The 21,331-nt window shown below is 42.4% G+C and overlaps 1 protein-coding gene across 1 annotated transcript in view; it reads left to right on the top strand.

The window, feature by feature from the left end:
- Cacna1d (calcium voltage-gated channel subunit alpha1 D) overlaps window positions 1–21,331 on the top strand; it is a 349,086-nt gene that overhangs the window by 233,365 nt on the left and 94,390 nt on the right. The window contains exons 10-13 of the mRNA XM_042680100.1: window positions 13,071–13,158; window positions 14,520–14,546; window positions 20,062–20,222; window positions 21,104–21,329. Of these exons, the coding sequence (XP_042536034.1) occupies window positions 13,071–13,158; window positions 14,520–14,546; window positions 20,062–20,222; window positions 21,104–21,329 (502 nt within the window). The remainder of the gene's footprint in view (window positions 1–13,070; window positions 13,159–14,519; window positions 14,547–20,061; window positions 20,223–21,103; window positions 21,330–21,331) is intronic.

Genomic DNA, 21,331 nt, shown 5'->3' with positions numbered 1-21,331 from the left:
ATAGCTCAATGTTTGATTCAAAATAGCAAACATTTCTGTGGTGCACCCTTGTTCTTGAGCGAGCCGTTTGTGCCAGGTGTTGGGATTTCCTGTGGAGTGAGGCTCACCAGGCTTCCCAAGTTTAAAGGATGCTAGAGCCTGGATGATGAGGGGTTTAAAGAAAGGTATAGCTCCTAGGCTATGGGAACCACATTGAGGTTTAACTGATATAGAAGAGTCCCAAATCTCCCCCTGACGAGGAGGGGAGCCTCCTTGAATATAGACTTACCAGACTTTCTAGAGAAGCTGCCTGGTGGGGTTTCTCTAGGGCCTCCCATGACTGCCAGCCATTTTCTTCTTGTTACAGCCAGAAAACCACAGGAGAGGGCTTGAACCAGGCCCACATGGCCCTGCTTGCCAGATATTTGTGGCCCTGCCATCTGCACATGCCAGGCCCGGAACCATCTCCAATTAGCAGGCAGCTAAAGTGAAGGTGTTATCATGTTCTTGTTGTGACACAAGGGTTCTGTGTGAGATCCACCCCACATATCTTAGCTCACTCTCCGGCCCTGCTGTTGGACCAGTAATGATGCAGTAATGACTGGGACTCCTAAATCGATCCATACTGGTTTAGGATGAGGATTCCACTAATTGTCCTTTCATCTAGCTATGAGTTGGCGTTTCTTCAAGCATCAGAAGTGGTTCCTGGTGGCTGTCCCCAGTCTAGATGAGCAAAGGGGGCAAGGGTAGTAGCCTCTGATTTGTCCTGGAGCATGAACCAAGAGTGGCCCCTTTTTTTTTTTAAAGCTCCTGAAGCTTCTTAATGCAGGTGGGGCTGTGTCTTCTTATAGCCATAGTTTGCAGTAGTCCTAACTGTTGCTGTTTCTTCAGACTCCAAGAAAACTTGGCCTAAGTGGAGTATATTTGAGAATTTGTCTAGACCGCTGATCAATCTCTGGCTGAGAATCTTTGCTGTGTGCTTTTCTTCAGAAACAGTGAAGTTGTTAAGTATCAATGGAAAACCTTTCAACCCAATCATTCCTGAGATCCAGTAGCATAGCTTTCTGGCTCTTAAAGTCCATTTCTAGTTTTTAGTGCGTGCTGTCAGGGAGCAGATGTCAAATCAAGTACTTGAAGATGCACTCACATTATCTTTTCCCTCTGATCTGCTAAATGTCACTTGCTGTATCTGTGGTGCCCAATTCTGACTGTACATTACAGTCACCTCGGGAGCCGATGCCTTTGTTGATGCCACCCTTCACCCTCTGAGACTCTGGGCCATTCTGGGATGAAAGCCAAGGATGACTTTTTTTTTAAGCTCCCTGGAGGGTCTCATATGTAGCTCATGGGGACTCCTGAGTTTTGAATGTTATCAGTGACTGAATATCCCACTGGCCCAAGCATTCACTTGAGAGGAAGGGGGAGGGGAGGGAAAGTCAGTCAAGTCTCTAGCTGAGCTGTCTGGTGTTTGGAGCACTACTTTGTGCATTCTTGGACTATTTCAAATATCAGTTCTGTAAATTTACTGTTAGAAAGCTAGTGCTGCACAATCATTTGGATGGCCAAAATTCCCTTGGAAGTTAGCTCCTAAGCATTTGGGGAATTTTTTTCAAGGATAATTTATTTAACTTTTTGCTGAGCTTCAAGTTTTTTTTAAGGAACTCTGCCAAGTCTCACAGTGATTTTTTAGACGTATGCAGCTGCTTGTGAGTTAACAATGGAGTTTTTCTAGGGCTATTAAAATCGAGGAGCCTAAAATTCTATTTTAAACTCTTCTCATTGTCAGTGATTAGTCTTTTTTTTTTTAAAAAAAAAAAAAGCATTAAAAATAATGAACTCATTTTAAAGGAAGCTCATTCTAAAACCCTAACCCCCAAAAAGCTGGGGAGCTATTAACAACCAGTAATCCCTTTAAGTAGTGATATTTGATACTCATAGAAAGAAGTGGCTACCTGAAACTCCAGCTATCCACAGGCATAGCTTCCATCTTCTGCTTGTTCAGTCGTCTTAGAGGCTGTGGACATGGCCCCTTCTTGCTTTTGTTGACCTCCATGGTCCCAGGACTAGGTGCACAAGGTTGCCTAGCTGTTACCTTTTGCCTCTTCTACCTGGTTGCCTTTTCCTGCATTGTTCGCCTCAAGGGTAGGCTGAAAACCATCCATGCACAGCTATTTGGAATAGCACTTGGTTGGTTTTGTTTAAAATTTTTGATTTATAAAACTAGTTTTAGCAGGGTGTTAGTGACTCATGCCTGTAATCCTAGCTACTTTAGGAGGCTGAGATCTGAGGATTGCAATTCAAAGCCAACCTGGTCAGGAAAGTCTGTGAGACTCTTACCTCCAGTTTACCACCAAAAAGGCTGGAAGTAGAACTATGGCTGAAGTGGTAGAGTGCTAGCCTTCAGCACAAAAGCTTAGGGACAGCAGCAGGCCCTGAGTTCAAGCCCCCAGGACTGGCCAAAAGACAAAACAAAACAAACAAACCCTACTTTTATCACAAACTACTTCAGAGGGAAAAAAATCCCCCATTGAAAATATTCAACTAAAAGCCATAAAGAAAAAAACAAAAACAAAATCAGAAGTTTGAGTGGCCTACGGTAAACATACATATAGTTACTTGCCATCACCAGAGAGGCTACTGGCCATGCTGCCACTAGGAAGGTTGGCTGGTGAGGCCAGCCTAACTGGATATGGTCACCACTTCCTAGTATGAGAACAGTCATCTGCCCTAGGACGCCCTCTTCATCAGGGTAATTTACAGCAGTTGCTGTTTTCAAAGGCACCTTCTGTCTGTCACCACCTTCAGCCTCTATGGACCATGGAGAGGAGGAAGAGCATATCTCCAGTCAGGTTTGTGGCATTCCGAGTCAAGGTTACTTTTATTTGTTCTATATTTTAATCACAAAAATACTATAGTCACTGTATAGAATTCATATAGAATCAGTGCATATATAGAGGTCAGTAAAACCCTTTCTTCTTTGGGGATGCTTTAAGGCATAGCTGTCTGCACGTAAGTACCCAAGGTTTGGGGCTTACACAGTATGCCAACGTGTGTTCCCACCATAAGCTGTTTGGCACTGGTCTTTTTCCCTGAACTTGTGCCAGAGACATCTTTTCATGTGTTCAAAGCAAATTTTGGACTATGTTCAAGTTGCCATTATAAAAACTGCTGTGTTTGTGCATAGCTCAAGTGGTAAAGCCTAGCAAGCCTGAGGCTCTGAGTTCAAGACCTACTATCACCACCAAAAACAAACAAACAAAAAGCCTGCTGTGGTAGACTATATATAACACTTGACCTCTGCTTTACAACAGTGGCCAAAGTAATTATTTTGTGCTTGGGCAGATAATGGTCTGATTCATCTTCCTCAGCCACAAAACCTTGCACTCTACAGGCAGGTACAAGGTGGGTTTTTGCTCTTTACTGTGGCTGGCATCAAGCATAGCATTTACACACATACGAGACTCAATTACTTGTTGGATGAAAGGACATGGAATGATAGTATTTGTCAGATGATTTCTGTGTACCAGGTAGTCTTTTAGGGACCACGGGTATATGAATATTCTTTTTGTTGTTGTTGGCCGTGGAACCTGATCTCTGGGCCTGGGTCCCTCAGCCTTTAGCTCAAGGCTAGTGCTCTACCACTTGAGCCACAGTGCCACTTTCGGCTTTTTCTGCTGCAGGGCCTCATGCATGCAAGGCAAGCACTCTACCACTGAGCCACCTTCTCAGCCCCTATATGAATATTCTTATTCCTCACACAGCTTCGTGAGAAAGGAACCTCATGGGTAAGGAAACTAAGCACAAAGAAGGTTTGTAACCTCCCAAGGCCACATGGGTGTCAAGGTGGCCAGGCTGAGGTTAGAACCCAAGTTCAATCACAACCTGCCCACTAATCACCATTAAACCCCATGAGCGCGTGATCCTGTTTCATCACACTCATCCTTGTCATATATAATGAGGTTAGGAGAGGGGGATTTGCAGCACTGGCAGAGCATGCCTGTTTTGCATTACATCTGTGAACAGTATGAGCCTCTGTCCCCATGCTCTTGCCAGTTCCAGCACTCACTTGTGCCATCCTGCCTCTGTGGTTCTCTTTCCTGGAGCATATGGCTTCTACTCTAAACATTAGCCAGTTTGGCATGATTGTGGGATCACAGAGCTGCAAGAGGTTATAAATCCTAGAATTATTTTTTCTTGTGGCCTGATAACCATAGATTTGTACTAGTAATGATAATAATTACAGTTAGCCATGCCTTGCCAAAGCCAACAGGCTTCTTGTATTACCTTATTTGCCATTTTCCTCTTGTTAGACCACCCTTGTGAAGTATATTCATGTCCTAAAAGATAAATAATATGCGAAAACGCATACAAAATATATGCATATATTTAGTATGTATATACTATACGAACTAAACTATGTTATACATAGGAGTAAGATTCCATAGTGGAACACCTTTGAACAATTAACTGACAGTTTACAAAATGGTTATTGGGGAGCTGAAACATGTCTTGACTTAGGGGGTGGAATTTAAAAGGAGAGGAGTGAATTAATGGAGAGAGGAATGGTGGTGAGTGTAGTTGTAATAGTGTGCACATGTGAAGATAGAACTAGGAAGCTTGAGATGGGACAGATGGGCAAATAGAATAATGGAAGGAATAACAGCTAGTCAAAGATGTACTGTGCACAAAAAATGGACATGTTAAACTGAAACTACTTTGTATAAATGTCTGAAAATAGTCATTAAAAAGAGGAAAGAAAACAAGATATAGTCAAGTCCAAATATCATTAAGATCTTATAAGAACACTAAGCTTAGTAAAATTAGGTAATCTTTCCATGCTCATCCTTCTCATCTAGGGCTAGGATTAGACCTGGGCCGTCAGAATTCAGAAGCCACTTTCTTCTTTCCACCCATCCTATACCAAATAACAGCAGTGGTTAGACTCCGCTGGCCTGTGCCTCGGGCCCTGAACCTCCTGAAGTGTTCTTTCCCTAATGGACACATTCGATTGGAGGTTGTCTTGTCTAGAACTGGTTGATTTAGGATAGGTGCTTTGGGGGAGCTGAGCTCAGGGCCTCATTATATATGACAAGCCCTTTACCACTGAGCTAACACCACCTCTGCCTCTCCCCATAGCACTATTATACTTTATTTTGAGGCAGGATTTCACTATATTGCCCAGGCTGGCCCTTGAATTTGTAATCCTTCTGAATCAGTTTCAAGAGTAGTTGGGATTACAGGCATGAGCCACCACACCTGGCCTAGAACAGGTTCTTTAAGACAGGTATTTGTATAGTATCTATAACAAATGGCCTTATTCCTTTGATCCTGAACTGTAAATCACTACACAGGAAGAGGACAGTTTGCAGGTGTGTATCAGAGGTCAGAGTCCTGTGTAAAACAACCTTTGGGCTTACATTGGGAAGGTCTGCACCTGGGCCTGCAGGCCTCTCTTGGCCCCTTGTTTGAATTGCTCTTGCTGCCCTCTGCTGTATGGTAATGGAATTGCCTGTGTTCAACCTGAAGGAGTCACATTGGCTGACTTGCTAAAAGAGGATAAGAAGAAAAGGAAGTTCTGCTGCTTTCGTCAACGCAGGGCTAAAGATCACGGTAAATTATTGAGACTGAACTTTCTCTTCACAAGGCTCTCTGCCCAACATCTCTTGATTCCTTTTCCTTGCACATAGGCATTGTGTGAAATGCATGTGCCGTGTGCTGTGTTTGAAAGATGCCTATGTTTTAATTGCTTGTTTTTTTGACATTTGGGCATTCCATTTTGTTCTTATATAAAAGTGTGTGCTCTTACCAAGATGGCTGTGCAGTTTCCTCTTTGTTTGAACCTTATAAAGCAGCTGAACCAACTCAGAAAATTCATTTGATTCTGCATGAATATTATTAAACTGGAACAGACTTTTAAAACATGTTTCCTCAAATGGTGCTTTTAAATTTACACTGTTTAAAAATTCCAATAATATTATTTGATTTATTTTTTTTTGTCCAGTGCATATGTTTCAAATGACTTTTGGGTCTTCTAGTTTCTGTCTCCTTTGTTCAGGACTGTGTTGAAACCAGAATGAAGTTAAAAATAGATTTGTGGGATGCAAAGATTTTTGGACATTTGCCTTTGTAAGAAACAGTTAATTTCAAGCTATGTCCTAAATCATTGTGTACCAGATCCTCATCAGAACCCTTGGACCAAGCAGTTAGAACTGTTACCATACAGGCATCCTGCTCAGCTCTGTTCAGATTACTGCTGTGGTTGGACAAAAGGACAAAGCTTTGTCTAGTTACATGATGGTAACCTAGGGATGCCATCAAGATGGGCTTTGGTCAGGAACAGGAAAAATATTTGAGAAGATTTAGATTAGAGATACACAAAGTTAACTACTAGGAGATTCATTGCACTTTTTTTTTTAAATTAAGAAGTTTTTTTGTGAAAATACCATACAGAGGGGTTACAATTACATGAGCAAGGTAATGATGCACTGTTTTTTTTTTTCTGAAGTGGTTAGTGCCACCTGTGAGAATTATGAGCTCTGAGGGGGTAGTCTGAGAGCTGTGTTGGTACCTTGAAGACCTGAAGAAGGAAAGTCCTGGCAAGACTGTCCAATGGTCTGATGGAAGGCACTTCTCATACTATAGCCCTGCAGGAGGATGGTGAGGAGCCTGATTAGATGATGACTTAGGGCAGTGACGAGGCTGACTTATGGAGCTTTAGTGTTTGCAGAAGGTTGTACACAGAAGGCTGCCTTGAGTGTCATTTTTGCAAACCTCTGCAAGTGAGATATGCTTCAACAAGCAGGAGATGCTGTCACAGAATAAGAGAAAAGTGTCTGAGATAGCTCTGGTTAGCAAAAGTGAAATTGATGAAGTGAAGTGAGTGTTTTCTATCTGCAGAAGTGAGAAAGCTCCATTGTAGGTCCCCCTCCCAAATGAGGGCGTGAACTCTATGACTTTATGAAGATTCTTGTGCAATCTCCATTAGTTTTTTGAGCATAGGGGGAGGGAGCAGCCTGATATTTTCAAGAAATTAACTTCACTTTACATGGAGAATGGTTTCATATTGCCTGGATTTCCTAGGGACTGGTGCCAAGGAAGGACCCTTACTCTGTTGGAATCAGTGGGCAGAGGCCCTTCTGTGAATGTTGTGCTGCTCTTAATCACGACAAAGAGTTGTCACTCTGGGTACAATGCTTGCTTTAGACATGGAAACCTTGGTCTGGCCTTGACCCACATTCTCCAAGAGAAGTCTGGCTGCCTTATAGCAATGAAAACCTTCCCCCTGTGTTAGCTAAGTGTGTCAGCTCTAGCATTGTGCAAATGCCTTTGGGAAATATCTAGGCCTTTTGGGTTTCGCATAGTGATTCTGTTTGTGTTTGCCATGAAAATAAGATGAAAACACAAGATTTTGGCATCAGATCTTCTGGCTCCCACCCAGGAAGGTAGTCTCAGTTCTTCTCAGTTGCTCAACTTCAACCCTTTCCCCTCTTTTGAAGCTGTTGGGCCATGGAAGAAATGCAAAAAACAAAAATAAAAACAAAACAAAAAAACCTGAGTTTCATGAAGATTTGTCCTGAGGAGAAAAGATGAGACCGTGAGGCTCAGAGACCCCTCATCTGTAGTGATGCTGTGGTTTAAGAAGGCAGCAGGCTCGGCTTGGCATATGGCAAGCCTTATCTGTGAGCTTCTGTGACTAGAGGTCTCCTTGGGCTGGCTTCAGCCATATTCTATTCCCTGGGGTATTTAGCCTGGAGAGGACATGGAATCAGTCCTGCAGGGCAGACTGCAGACTCCTGACTACCTTCCTGAGGGTGACGGACAGTGGCTGCCATATGTTTCTTAGCCCCTTGTCTACTTGTGGAGCTGGGAGAATACAAAGGAGTCCCCTCAGTTGCTGGTAGTAAAACCACACAATTCATGGGTATTTCTTTTACTTGCCATTATAGCAGGTGAAAGGGGAATGGATCTTAGAGATGATGCTATTTCTCATCAGCTTTTACAGAGCAAGTAACTAAGCACACGTAGAATAAACATTGCCTCCATGTGACCTAATAACATGCAGCAAGCTTTCCTGACATCTCTTCTAGTCTTTGACCTCATTAGCCTCCATCAGCCTCCATCACTGAAGGAAATGGTATGCCTATTAATGGTAAACATTATTTTGAGTCTACTTGCTTGAAGATATACAGCTTCATGTAATGTGTGTATGTGTATGCATGTGTGCATTGTGTGCACGCACATATGCACACCTCTGAATTCAGGCAGATTGTCCTGAGCATGAAAGTGGGTGAAGAAATCATTTTTCCTTGATGAAAGTGCTGGTTGTCCTGGTTTACATTCAGGTGTACTGCAAGGTTATAAAGAGAAACATGTGACCAACAGCCATAGAGAGAGCTCTAAGTAAGGCCCAGCTCAAGCTGCCCATACCCCAAAGGCTTTAGGAACTCATCCTTAGCTCAGGATCTCCTTACCCATAGCAGCACCAAGAGTTCTCAGCATACCTACATTACAAGCCCTAGGGTCTTGCCTGGAATTCTCCCCTGAGATCCCAGGGCCTAGAATAGATTGCAGTGCACAGGTGCCAAGCTACTCCAAATTGTTAATGGACAAACTGCAATGCAAGTCAGCATCCCATGACAGATGGCTGGCTTGTCCTAATGCTTGATTTCTCTCAGATGCACTGAAAATAGTTTTACATTGTATAGAAGGAAAGAAACTGACATAAAGTCCAGAAGTCCTCTAGAATGTGTTGGGGAAAGGACTTAGAACTTCTCCCCATTCAGGTGGCTGTGGTGTATTTCTGTAGGAGGGACTGCATCTGAAGATTATATGGGAGAAATGAGGGGCCTTCCTGCAAAACACTTGTCAACGGTTAATACCAAGTCCCTCCTAGAAGGGATAGACTAGTAACTCTGCATGGAGCAGCCATGGTACCATGGCAGTGGTTAGGAGAAGGGCTTTTGTTCTAGAAAATTACCTGTGAGTTTATTTAGATGAATTTTTATAACTTATTTCTCGTTTGATTTTTTTTTTTAGTTCTAGTTGTCACCAGTGCACTTTCGTATTTGTACTGTCTCCAGTTTGCTGATCTGAGCTCCTGGATGTGGTCTGCTTATCTAGGTGTCATCACAGATCAGTATGGCAAACATATGTGGATAGTTAAGAGGTTTGTTTGGCTTTGGAACCTCTGATTTGTGGAGCTTTAGGTATCTATTAGCAACACATATATCAATATATTTATGTGTAGACCAAAACTGTGGGGATGCCACTCCATGTGAAATGAACACCCATTGGGAATCAGTAGAGCTTTCTTACATGTGAACTGTGCATCCATAGAAAAGCTGGCCAGCTCTTATCTGTAAAATCTGAGTTTGTTAATGTGCTTTCTGGACCTCTTCAAGTACTACCAGTTTATGATTCGTGTGTCCTGATTTTTTTTAATGCATATGAAATTCTACTGCGGTTAAATGAAGCAAGACTCATATCAATTGATTAACAATAAAAAAAAAAAAGAACGTCTAGCACAGTTGAAAGGCAAAATGTCTTAATTTTCAAGCAAGGTCTTTGGTTCTACTCACTGGGCCTGTTGGAAAAGTAACTGCTTTTTCTCCTGTGTTGAGGAATGTGGGGTAGCAACAGATCATAAAGCTGCCAGGATCCCTCTTGGAGCCGACAACAATCTAGGGCTTCCACCCAGATGAGTGTCTGTCTCCAGAACTAAATGAGGTGGCCCAGTTCTAGCAAGTCACTGTCCTTGTCCTCTCCCTAGCCTGGCAACATCATTCTGGAAACGATTTATTTATTATGTGCCAGTGACTCTGTAGGTGTCAAGTAATGACGGCAAAGTCACTGCCCCTACAACAGGCTGAGTTAGACTGTGACTCAGTTTAAGAAAGAAAATGATACAAATGAAGAGGGATGGCCAAAGCTGATTCAGATGTGTGGACTCCTGTTCACACTCTATACTTCTGTGCAGTGATTGTAGCAGTCAGGGCAAAGTGACCCTTGATTGGGTCACTTTGCTTGCAGAGAGCTCCAGGTGAGTTTCTCTGAGCTGATTGTTAAGAGTCCACACTGATACCCAGTGCTGGAGACCTGGCACGCTGTACTTCGCCCTATTCAATGCTACTTACAGCTCATGAGGAGGTAGGAGCTCCTCACTTACAGATGAGGAAGTATTGATTTGATGAAGTTGAGTAAGAAATATGAGGTCAAACTCAGGTCTAGCCAACTTAGGAACCTGCACTCAGCATTTTCCCACAACACCTGGGAATGGAGTCAGCTGAGAGAGCAAGAATGTCTTCCTCATCCTTGGAGCAGCCAGAGTCAGGGACAGACAACTGTCAGCCTCACTCAGTCACTGTCAGTAGAATTGGCTTTCCTTTCTTATCTTTCTCCCCTTTGTTTTATTCACTAATAATTGACACAATCCAGAAGTACCAAATGATGTGTCCCTCTCCCTTCCACCAGAGTGTTTGAAAAACGAAGCTTTAGGAATAAAATACAACCACAGTACTGGTATCACCATGAGCTATAACCCCAGACAGTAAAAGCCACAAAGATTTAGTCTATTCCAAAGTTCGCTCTTAAATAAAAATAAGAATTCTGTTTCTGTGTGATTAATATTAGGTATTTGAGATATTTAACAGAGTTAGAAATGATGATGGAATTGACATCACCATTTTGTTTGTAGGAAACTAGCCTGGAAAGAGGCAGATGTCTTCAGGAGAGTGGGCAGAACCAAACCTTGTGCTGCCTCAACCTCTGGCTACCTTAGTCACTGAAGTAACCATCAAAGACTGCACAAAGACACCACTCCTGTGGGGATTTACAGAGGGTCTTCTGCTGTGCTTTTCTTTGTCCAGTCTCTGTGGGGAAGGGGAACATTATGAGAAGGTCCTACAATAATCAGTTTTGTTGACTTTCACAATCTAGTCTTCCTGCTGAAGTCAGAGCATTGAAAAACCCGGAAAACTGAGTTATATATGCTCTAGGGGTGGGAGAAAGATAGAGGAAGAAGTGGTAAGAAAGGGTGAATGTGTATCTTAATGGAGTTCTTTGTTAAAATGTTTCCTATGATTGGATGGTGGATATTTTTTTGTCTTTCTCTGTCCCTTCCCTGTCCACTACCCCTCCTCAGGAGTACTGGTAAAGATTTCTTTCTTTCTTTCTTTCTTTCTTTCTTTCTTTCTTTCTTTCTTTCTTTCTTTCTTTCTTTCTTTCTTCCTTCCTTCCTTCCTTCCTTCCTTCCTTCCTTCCTTCCTTCCTTCCTTCCTTTCTTCTTTCTTCTTTCCTTCTTTCTTTCTTCCTTCTTTCTTTCTTTCCTTCTTTCTTTCTTTTCCTCCCTCCCTCCCTCCCTCTCTCTCTCTCTCTCTCTCTCTCTCTCTCTCTCTCTCTCTCTCTCTTTCTGTCTTTCTTTCTTTCTTTCATCAGCTATGGGGCTTGAACTCTGGGCCTGGGCGTTGTCTCTCAGCTCTTCAGATGAGCTGAGCACTCTACCACTTGAGCTATAGCACCACTTCCAGTTTTCTAGTGGTTTATTGGAGATAAAGATCTCATGGAATTTCCTGCCCAGGCTAGCTTTGAACCACAATCCTCAGATCTCAGTCTCCTGAGTGAGCCACCAGCTCCTGGCTTGAAGTTAGCTTCTTTAAACTTAAAAGACTGTTCTGGGTACTAGCAGTGTGATAGGTATCCTACTCATATGGTCTTGGCTTCTGAAACCTGCACCTAGACAAGGCTATTAATGCTCCCACGGAGGCAAGCTCAGTTCTTTGTGTGCTCACAAGAGGAAATGGATCTCCTATACCCTAGAAAAACTTGCTTCTCAGACTTCTGGGTTCACCATTGTCATCATCATCGTTAACTTTAGTTTGGCTGTGACCTGAGCCAGATTGGCAGCCATATGGCCTCAGAGAGAAGTTAACCCCGGTTGTCTCCCTTGCCAGTTTGGACTGGGCCTCAGTGTTTGTCATAGCATTTAAGCACCACTACCATTTTTGCAGACTGGAGGTATCTTCACTAAGAGGGGTCACTTGCCCTCAGAGGGATGCTTTCCTGCTGCTACTGTAAGGTCTCAGACGAACTGTCATTACAACTCACAATTGTACCAGGAAGACCATGTGTTTGGGTGATTCTTCCATGTTTCTGATCTTGTGTGACTGCCTCTCACCCCACAGCAGGCTCAGTCATCTCTTATACACAACAGTGAAGTGGGTGTTCTGACAATGAATGAACCTGTGGGGAGTTGTCTGTCTCTTACACCTCCAGGTGGGTGAGAGAAGAGACCCATGGGTCAAATGGTGGTCCTAGGAGGAGTCTCCGGACCTCCAGATACTGGTGGGTACATCTGTACATTTCCCCCACATTTGCTCAGAATCTTGCCATGGAAAAGGGAGCCCCATTGAGGTCCAGAGACCTCAGTGACATTGAAAACACAGCCAACACTACCCAGCTCATTGGTTGGCAGAATTTCTTTTCCTGCCCCTCTCCTTAGCCCTAAGACATCTTTCTTGGTACTCTAGCACTGTCTTCTTTGGAAAGAACTAGTGGCTTGAAGTTCAGCAGAACTTTAGATGTTAATGACTTAGCTAAAAATGAGCAGAGTTCCTGGCTTTTTAAAAAAAGATGGTGTACATGGTACCTTCATGCATTCCCTTCACTGTCCTTAATAGCTCTTCTCCTTCAGTGTGTTGAACCTAATCTGTATGTGAGGTATTTAGTATAGTTATCTATTCTCTGGCACCTCTATGGTACCAGCAGAAGTGTACCCATAACTGAGATGTTTGGGTAGCTTCTCAGAGTAACCTGGAGACAGGGCAAATAGGCCTGCTCCAGGCCTCACTGCAGGATTCTGTTTGGCTCTCAAGCTTCCTTTCTTGGGAAGGCTCTGGTCCACCAGGAGGTGGACTTAGCTCTCTCAGCAGCTTCTAGAAGCAAAAGCTTGCCTGCAGTGGGGAAGCTTGACTACTCAGCACTTCCTGGGGTGAGGCATGCCTCTGAGGATGCTTTTTGCCCTCTTCTCCAGTTCCTGAGGGTCTGGCCCACCCCCTGTTCAGCATGCTCTCTAAATCCTTTGTTTCTCCCTACAGCTAGCATGCCTACCAGTGAGACTGAATCTGTGAACACCGAGAATGTAAGTGGTGAAGGCGAGGCACAGGGCTGCTGTGGAAGTCTCTGGTAAGTGTGGAGACCACTCCCTTCCTCTCCCCACTTCCCCTGCCACCCCAGTACTCATATTGTCCTAGAGAAGCTAAGGGTGAGAAGTCACTCCAGATCGCAGTGAAACTCTAAGACTATGGGCAGATGGAAGGTGGACCCCTTCCTCCTGTACCAGATTCCAGAACCCCAGAGTTTCACAAGCCTCTTAGTGGGAAATGAGTTACCCAAGGGGCCAGTTAACCCAGGCCCCCCGCTGTGTTCATTAGGTGCTGGTGGAAAAGAAGAGGCGCGGCCAAGACTGGGCCCTCAGGGTGTCGGCGGTGGGGGTAAAACCGAATTCTCCTTCCAGTCTGGTGTGGTATTTGTGCTTCAGAGGAGGAGCTTGAATGGCAGAGTTGCTTTCCTTCATTGGGCCTCCCCAACCCCATACCTTGTGGCTGGATGCAGAGATGCTACCCTCTTCTGCTCATGGCACCCTTATTTTGGAACCCTGCACCACTCCGTCCTAACCATGAAGGATGCCATCCCATTAACACCACTGGATGATTTGGGCTGCAGCAGTAGGGATCTGGGGGGAGAGTGGCAGGCGTGTGCTGAGAACTACTTGCTTTGGGAAGCCCCGTGCTGTTTGGTTTGCTTTCTGCCAGCATCCTTATGTCTTATCTCTATAAATTACAGGTGTCATTTTTAAGAGAGCTTAATCTTATTTTTGGTAGAGTTTCATAAAAATGATACATTATGGTAGAGTAGAACAGTTTATGAAGTGATTTTCTTTTGGTTGGTCATGGAGCTTGAACTCAGCTTGGGTGCTGTCCCTGAGCTCTTCAGCTCAAGGCAAGCAGTCTACCACTTGAGCCACAGTGCCACTTCCTTTGAAGTGATTTTTGTCTCTGTTCTGCTCTGTCCTTCCTACATACAACATCATGAAGTAAGCCGAGAATGAGTTTGTCCTTGCCCCGTTTTACAGATGAGAACACTGAGGCTCAAAGGCATGCTGTTTTGCTATAATTCACTAGCTAGTGACAGAGCCAGGACTCCTGGTCCAGTGCTCCTTTTCTAACAGTAGCAGTGATACTGCTGTTGAGTGGAGTGGCAAGAGAAGAAGCCCTAGCATTGGTGCTGTTGCCAGGGTGCTCTGAGAATGTAGCTGAGAATCTTCTCTTGCCTGGGCCCTCAAGTGTGCTCAGCCCTATGGCCTGGTAATGGCAGCACCTTGGTATCTGCTCTTCGCTGAATCCTCCTGGCCTGCTGTGGCCGCTGAGGTACCAAGTCCAGGCTTCTGTGCATGGCTCTAACAACATTACTGAAGAAGTGATGGACAACACTTTGCTCAAGCCTTCCAAATCAAAATCTTAACTTTTTTTTTTCTTTTCTTCCAGTCAAGCCATCTCAAAATCTAAACTCAGGTTGGTATCTTCTATTATTTTTTTTGAGCTTGTATGTGAGCTTTTATGTTTTAAGTTCTATCTTTCATATAGAATTGTTTCTCTTGACCTAAGTTTGACTCGATGGATTACAACATCCATACTGAATTTAGTCATTAAGTGTTCTGAGCCTGCCTAGGGGAGCAACATAGTAGAATCAGCTGCCTCAAACCAACAGGACAGAATAACGAACAATAATTTGCCTCCTGATCATTTCATTCATGTCTATAAGATATACATCTTGTCACCCCAAAACAGCAAAGTTTTCTGCAGAAGAGGGTTCTGATAATATATAGTTTCTTGATCTGCATGCAAGTTACATGTTCGACTGACAAAAGTGATTGAGCCATGTGCCTTATTTAGTGTACTTTTTGGTATGTTTTACTTTCTAATTAGAAACATTTTCCTGCTAAATACAGACAATGGACAATTGTACTAAATATAAATTGTAAAAACTAAGAATTTTAAAAGGAAAGAAAATCTTTGTGACCTTGGTTTAGGCAAAATTTTCCTAAGATACACTGCCCAATGCTTGACACAAAAATTTGAGAAACTGTTTACCATCAAAATGAAAATATTTGCTTTTATTTAATTATAAAATAAAAAGACAAACTTTAGATAGACATGGATAAAATATTTACAGACTGTATTTGATAAAAGGTTAGTATCATATATATCATACATAAATGTGAATATATATCTTATGTATGAGGATAATAATAATAAATAACAATAAAATGTCAATAACAAAAAATGTACAAGAGGTTTTAACAGGAATGTCACCAAAAGAAAGATATGGGTGGTAAGCATGTGAAGTGACCACCATTCATTATGAAAATGCAAAATCACACAATTATACACCACTGTACACCTATCAGGGTGGATCCGATTTAAGTATATGACAATAACAAGTTCTGACAAAAGTGCTGATCAATGGATATTTTTATACAGTGCAAGTGGATGTGTTAAATAAACAACAGGGCTATTTTGAAAAAACAATTTAGTTGTTTCTATGAATTTTAAACATTAGTTACCATATGGCCTAGCAATCCTATCCTAAGTATTTATATAAGAGAAATGAAGATACATGCCCACACAACACAAAAATGTTACACAAATGTTTATAGCCGTTTTTTTTTCATATGTACTCAAAACGGGAAGTAACCCAAATGTCCATCAAACGATGAATGGGTAGAGCAACTGTGGTTTCTCCATATGGTAGAATACTACTTAGCAACAAGAAGAAAACTGCTTATATGGGTAACACCATGGGTAAATCTCCAAAGTATTTCAGTATTTCAGAACAAATCAATAGGCAAACAGATCAGTAGTCACCAGGCTGGAGAAGAAGGTGGGCTTTTGACGTTTTTGAGATAGAAATGCTCTATGTTCTGGAGTCTTAAACTCCCAATTCTGGCAGGGGAGTTAAGAGATATTGTATTTTCCCCATTTTAGCACTGTCACACTAAAATGAATCCTTGTTCTGTTTATATGTCTACAAAGAGTAAATTTGACCATATGTAAATTATGTCTCAAACCTAACTTTAAAAAATTGTATGTCAATGAGAAGCACAAGTCGTTATGTCGAAAACGAACTTTACAACTTTGGGGGGCGGGGCGGGGAGGATTGGGTGGGGGAACGGGGGGAGGGAGGGAGGGGGGAAGGGATGGGAAGGGGAAACGAAGGAGGAGCCTACAATGCTTGATAAGAAATGTACTCATTATCTTGCCCATGTAATTGTAACCCCTCTGTACAGTATTTTCACAATAAAAAAAAAAAAATTTTAAATTGTATGTTAGCCAGGCTCCAGGGGCTCACGCCTGTAATCCTAGAGACTCAGGAGGCTGAGATCTGAGGATCGTGGTTCAAATCCAGCCCAGGCAGGAAAGTCTTTGAAACTCTTATCTCCAATAAACCACCAGAAAAACCGGAAGTGGAAAAAAACAGGAAGTGGCGCTGTAGCTCAAATGGTAGAGCGCTAGCTTTGAGCTGAAGAGCTGAGGGACAGCGCTCAGGCCCAGAGTTCAAGCCCCATGACCGACAAAAAAAGTTGTGTGTTTGCAGTTACCAAAAGCCATAGAAATGCCTGTGGAATCTGGCCTTTGCCTCAACATTAACATCCCGTTTTCCGCACTTTGTAGTTATGCTGGACTGTTCTCTGTTTTCAAAGCTGCTTCTTGGTTTATCTCACTTCAGTACCTTTGGCCATGCAATCTCCTCTGGATGGATTGTCCTTAACTGCCTCCAGGAAATTTTCATTCATTTGTTTAGATCCAGCCCAAATCTCTACTTTTCAGAAGAATCTTCCTTGACTTTTCCACAAAGCATCTGTGTTAGGACTAGAGGCATTGCTCAGTGGTAGAGTACCTACTTATCAAGTATTAAGCTCTGAGTTCAAACCCCAGTACCAACAAAGAGGATTTGTTTCTCCTTGCTCCTGTACTTAGAATCTGGGGCTAACACTTGCTGTGAATTTATCATCATTACTTATTTTGATCTCATGTGCTTTTCAGGGTCAGGGACCCTAATACCGTGCCTTCTTTGTCTCTGTGTACTTGGCACCAGGCACATAGTGCTCAGGAGTGTTCTTTCCTTGGGAGAACAGGCTTGACTAAACTGGCCATTCAGAGCCCAATGAGGAGCAAGCTGAGGGTCCTGAAAGTTTGCAAAAGAAGGGCATTAAGGTCTTCTGAGTGTGGAAGATACTTTTGCCTGTTGTTACAGTGCAAGATAGAACAAGGCAGGTGGTCTTTCAAGACCACCTTGCTTGCAGGTGCTGAGTTAAGCATTCCTAGAATCTTAGAGACCTTGGCAAGTCCTTGGCATAGTTTTTCTTGCTGGTTCTCATGCCTCTAGCTGCTTTTCCAATGAAAACTGCACAGCAGCAAGAACAAACACAGAACACACCTTGCTGGATCTACATCTTAAGGAGGAGGTAGTACAGCTTTATCTTTGCTCACTTTCTTGGTTACATTTCTTCTTCTTCTTTTTAAAAATTTTATTGTAAAGGTGATGTACAGAGGGGTTACAGTTACATGAGTCAGGTAATGAGTACATTTTCTTTTGAACAATGTCACTCTTCCCTCATTCTGTCCCAGTTTTTCCCCTCCCTATTTCTCTCTTCCTAAAGTTGTATAGTTCATTTTCAATCTAGTGTCTAGAGGGTTTCACTGTTGAATTGGTTCACCCTTTGTCCCACTGTTTCTTTTTTTTATTGTAAAAATACTGTACAGTTACATGAGTAAGGTAATGAGTACATTTTCTATCGAGCATTGTTACTTCCTCCTTTGTTTTTCCCCTACCATCCCTTCCCTCCCCACCTCCCCAACCCCGCTCCCCTCCCCCCGCCCCCCCCACTGAAGTTGTAAAGTTCGTTTTCAACATAGTGTCTTGTACATCTCATTGCTACCTGTATCCTTATTTCAGTATTTTACTTCCCCTCCCCAAATTAGAAAAATGTATATACAAGATGCAAGGCACCAGAATCAAATACAGTGCAAACAGAGGTTATACCATGGAGGAAGAACATAGAAAAGAAACAAAAAAAAGATCACATGGTACATTATAAATACATTAAAAACAATAGCAAGAAAGATAAAACCACTTGTGTCCCTATCTTGAGGTTCATTTTACTTAGCATCATCTTATATGGTCATATGTACATAGCTTTTGACCTTTTCTGTTTGTCCCAGACATATACTAGTTATTGCAGATAAAGGAAAACATGAGACCTATGTTTCTTTGGGCCTGGCTTACGTCACTTAATATAATTTTTTCCAAGTCTTTCCATTTCTAACAAATGAGGCAGTATCATTCTTTCTGATTGAGGCATAGAATTCCATTTTCCATTATACATACATACATACACACACACACACACACACACACACATGTATTACATTTTCTTGATCCATTCACTTACTGAGGGGCATCTGGGTTGGTCCCATATCTTAGCTATAGTAAATAATGCTGTGATAAACATAGTTGTACTGGTAGCTTTAGTATAGCCTTGTTTGTGATCATTTGGGTAAAGGCTAAAAAATGGGATTGCTGGTCATAGGGGAGCACTCTGTGTAGTCATTTGAGGAACCTCCATACTGCTTTCCAAAGTGCTTGAGCAAGTTTACACTCCCACCAACAATGCAATAGAGTTCCCTTTTGCCCCACTGTTTCTATGCTTCCCTTTCCCCACCCCAAAACAGATAAACTAATAAGACAAAGGATATAGAAATAAAAAACAGTGACAGAAGGGAATAAATCAAAGATAAAAGGAAAGAAGAGGAAGTTGCTCTGTAGCTCAAGTGGTAGAGTGCTCACTTTGAACTGAAGAGCTCAGGTACAGCGCCCAGGCCCAGAGTTTAAGCCTCACAACCAACAAAAAAAAAAAAAAAGGAAAAGGACTACAAACAATATAATAAACAAAACCTCTTCCTTTTTTTGGGTTCATTTCAAATAAACATCATTTTATATTATCTTATACACATAGCTATTGAGCCCTTGAGATCCTCTCCTAAGAATATCCTCTTTATTCTCACTATGTGAATGTTTAGATTGCTGTTTAATTAATCATGTCCAGGTATTCTTTTTTTTTTTTTAAGTCTAACAACACAGCTAAGTCAGCCAGAAATGCAACATGGATGCAGCCTGGATTTTCCTCTTGAATTGAATCCCTGGAGGAACTACTCCACAGCCCTGTGGCTGAGGCAGCAGGTTTGAGTGAGGAGGGACTTAACCATGGGGCTGGCTCTGTCCTGAGATCCAGATTGATGAGCAGCAGTTTATGGAGCACTTCACCAAACCATCCCCTTGTGGCCACAAGTGTTTTCCATAAGGACAGGCTGAGAAGGAGAATATTTTTCCTAATTGCAAACAGGAACTAGAAGTGGGCAGAAGACATGGCTTTGTATCTGTTTGGCTGTGCTAGTTCAATATTGGATCTTTCCCTAAAGGTGTATTTTGCGCATCATTCATTAGAAAGGGCACCTGGTGACTCAACTGCCAGGCTCTGAAAGAACCTGAAAGTCTGAGAAAAAAAAAACTGAAAGACTTCCTCAAAACAAAAGTATAGTTTGGAAGTACTTTTCTGTTGAATGAACTCTGTATGCTCTGTATGATGATTGAGCTGCCACTTGAGATATATATAAGCTATACCCATACCACAAATCCGCATGCCATATAGTGGGCATATAAACTACATATGTGTGCAGGTGCAGTTTTACATCTGCACATGAATCTATAATTATCTAGGTTTTTCAAGATGGCAGATTCTGGAGTTATTTATAGCCATAGCAAAGAAACACATGGCACAATCAAGTCAAGATCATACTTTTAAAGCTGTATGTTAAGAGTGACATGATTTATATTATGAGGTCTATTTATTTCTTTGACTTTCCTTCCTTCCTAACCCCAGTCCAAATCTCTGTTGCTCAGTATAGTTTATTGGACTGTAAGATGCTATATCTGTCATCTAGGGAGCAATGTTTGCTTATCTTTCAGCCGACGCTGGCGTCGCTGGAACCGATTCAATCGCAGAAGATGTAGGGCTGCTGTGAAGTCTGTCACATTTTACTGGCTAGTTATTGTCCTGGTGTTTCTCAACACTTTAACCATCTCCTCTGAGCACTACAATCAGCCGGACTGGTTGACACAGATTCAAGGTACAAGTGAAGCTATTCTCTTTTTTACTCTGAGTTGGTTCCTTGTGGCTAACTGCTGCTTAGTGTAATCTGATGGATATGCAATGAAGTACTGAAACATCTAGTGAGCACTAACTTGGAAAATGGTAAAACCATCCAAATACAGGCAGGCCCTGGAGCAGGGGCACAGTCTGTATGGTGTGATAAACTGATTATTGTCCTAACCTTCAGATAACCTCAGATCTGGAGTCAAGGAGTTGGAAGGACATTTTTTCTGACCCAGTTGGGATCCTTGTTTTTTAACACATGGTATTGGCTACCCATCTTGGAATGCTCAAAAATGGAGTGTGTGGAGAGACAGTCTACCATGCATTTGGGGTTCTCCAAAAGTTCTTCTTACATCTGTTTTCTCTGTCTCTCAAGCCTACATGGCAGTGATTCCTGTTGTTTGAAATGCTATTGAAAAATGATCACTTCTCTCAGGGTGCCATAAACTCAAACAGATAGGTTGGTTTATGTAGATTTAAAAAATAGATATGTAATATATATATATATATATTTATATATAAAATGATGTTCTGAGTGCAGAACCACGTGCTTTTAGTGCTGTGAAATTCCAGAAATTATGTGGAACCATTCACTTTTAGTCAGCGAGGCCCAGAGAAATCAAGAAATGCCTCCCAACTCAAATCTAGGCAGTGGCAGTACCAGATCCAGCACCTGGCACACGAACAGATCATCAATATCAATGCCACACTTCTGTCATGTGTACAATAGCAAAGATACGAACAGGGATTGCTGTGTTTACTGTGGAGACCAGTGGGAGGGAGGTACCAGGAGAAGTGGAGCTAGAGCATCTCCCACATTGAGATCCTGAGGATGTGTGCCCTTTGTCTTTGCAGATATTGCTAACAAAGTCCTCTTGGCTCTGTTCACCTGTGAGATGCTGGTGAAAATGTACAGTCTGGGTCTCCAAGCATATTTTGTCTCTCTTTTCAACCGGTTTGATTGCTTTGTGGTATGTGGTGGGATTACTGAGACCATCCTGGTGGAGCTGGAGATCATGTCTCCACTGGGGATCTCTGTGTTCCGGTGTGTACGCCTCTTAAGAATCTTCAAAGTGACCAGGT

Source organism: Dipodomys spectabilis, unplaced genomic scaffold (assembly GCF_019054845.1).
Source record: "Dipodomys spectabilis isolate Male_0828 unplaced genomic scaffold, ASM1905484v1 ptg000054l, whole genome shotgun sequence".
NCBI classification, from domain to species: domain Eukaryota; kingdom Metazoa; phylum Chordata; class Mammalia; order Rodentia; family Heteromyidae; genus Dipodomys; species Dipodomys spectabilis.
The sequence above is the reverse complement of the archived record's forward strand: the minus strand, read 5'-3'. Positions and strand labels throughout refer to the sequence as shown.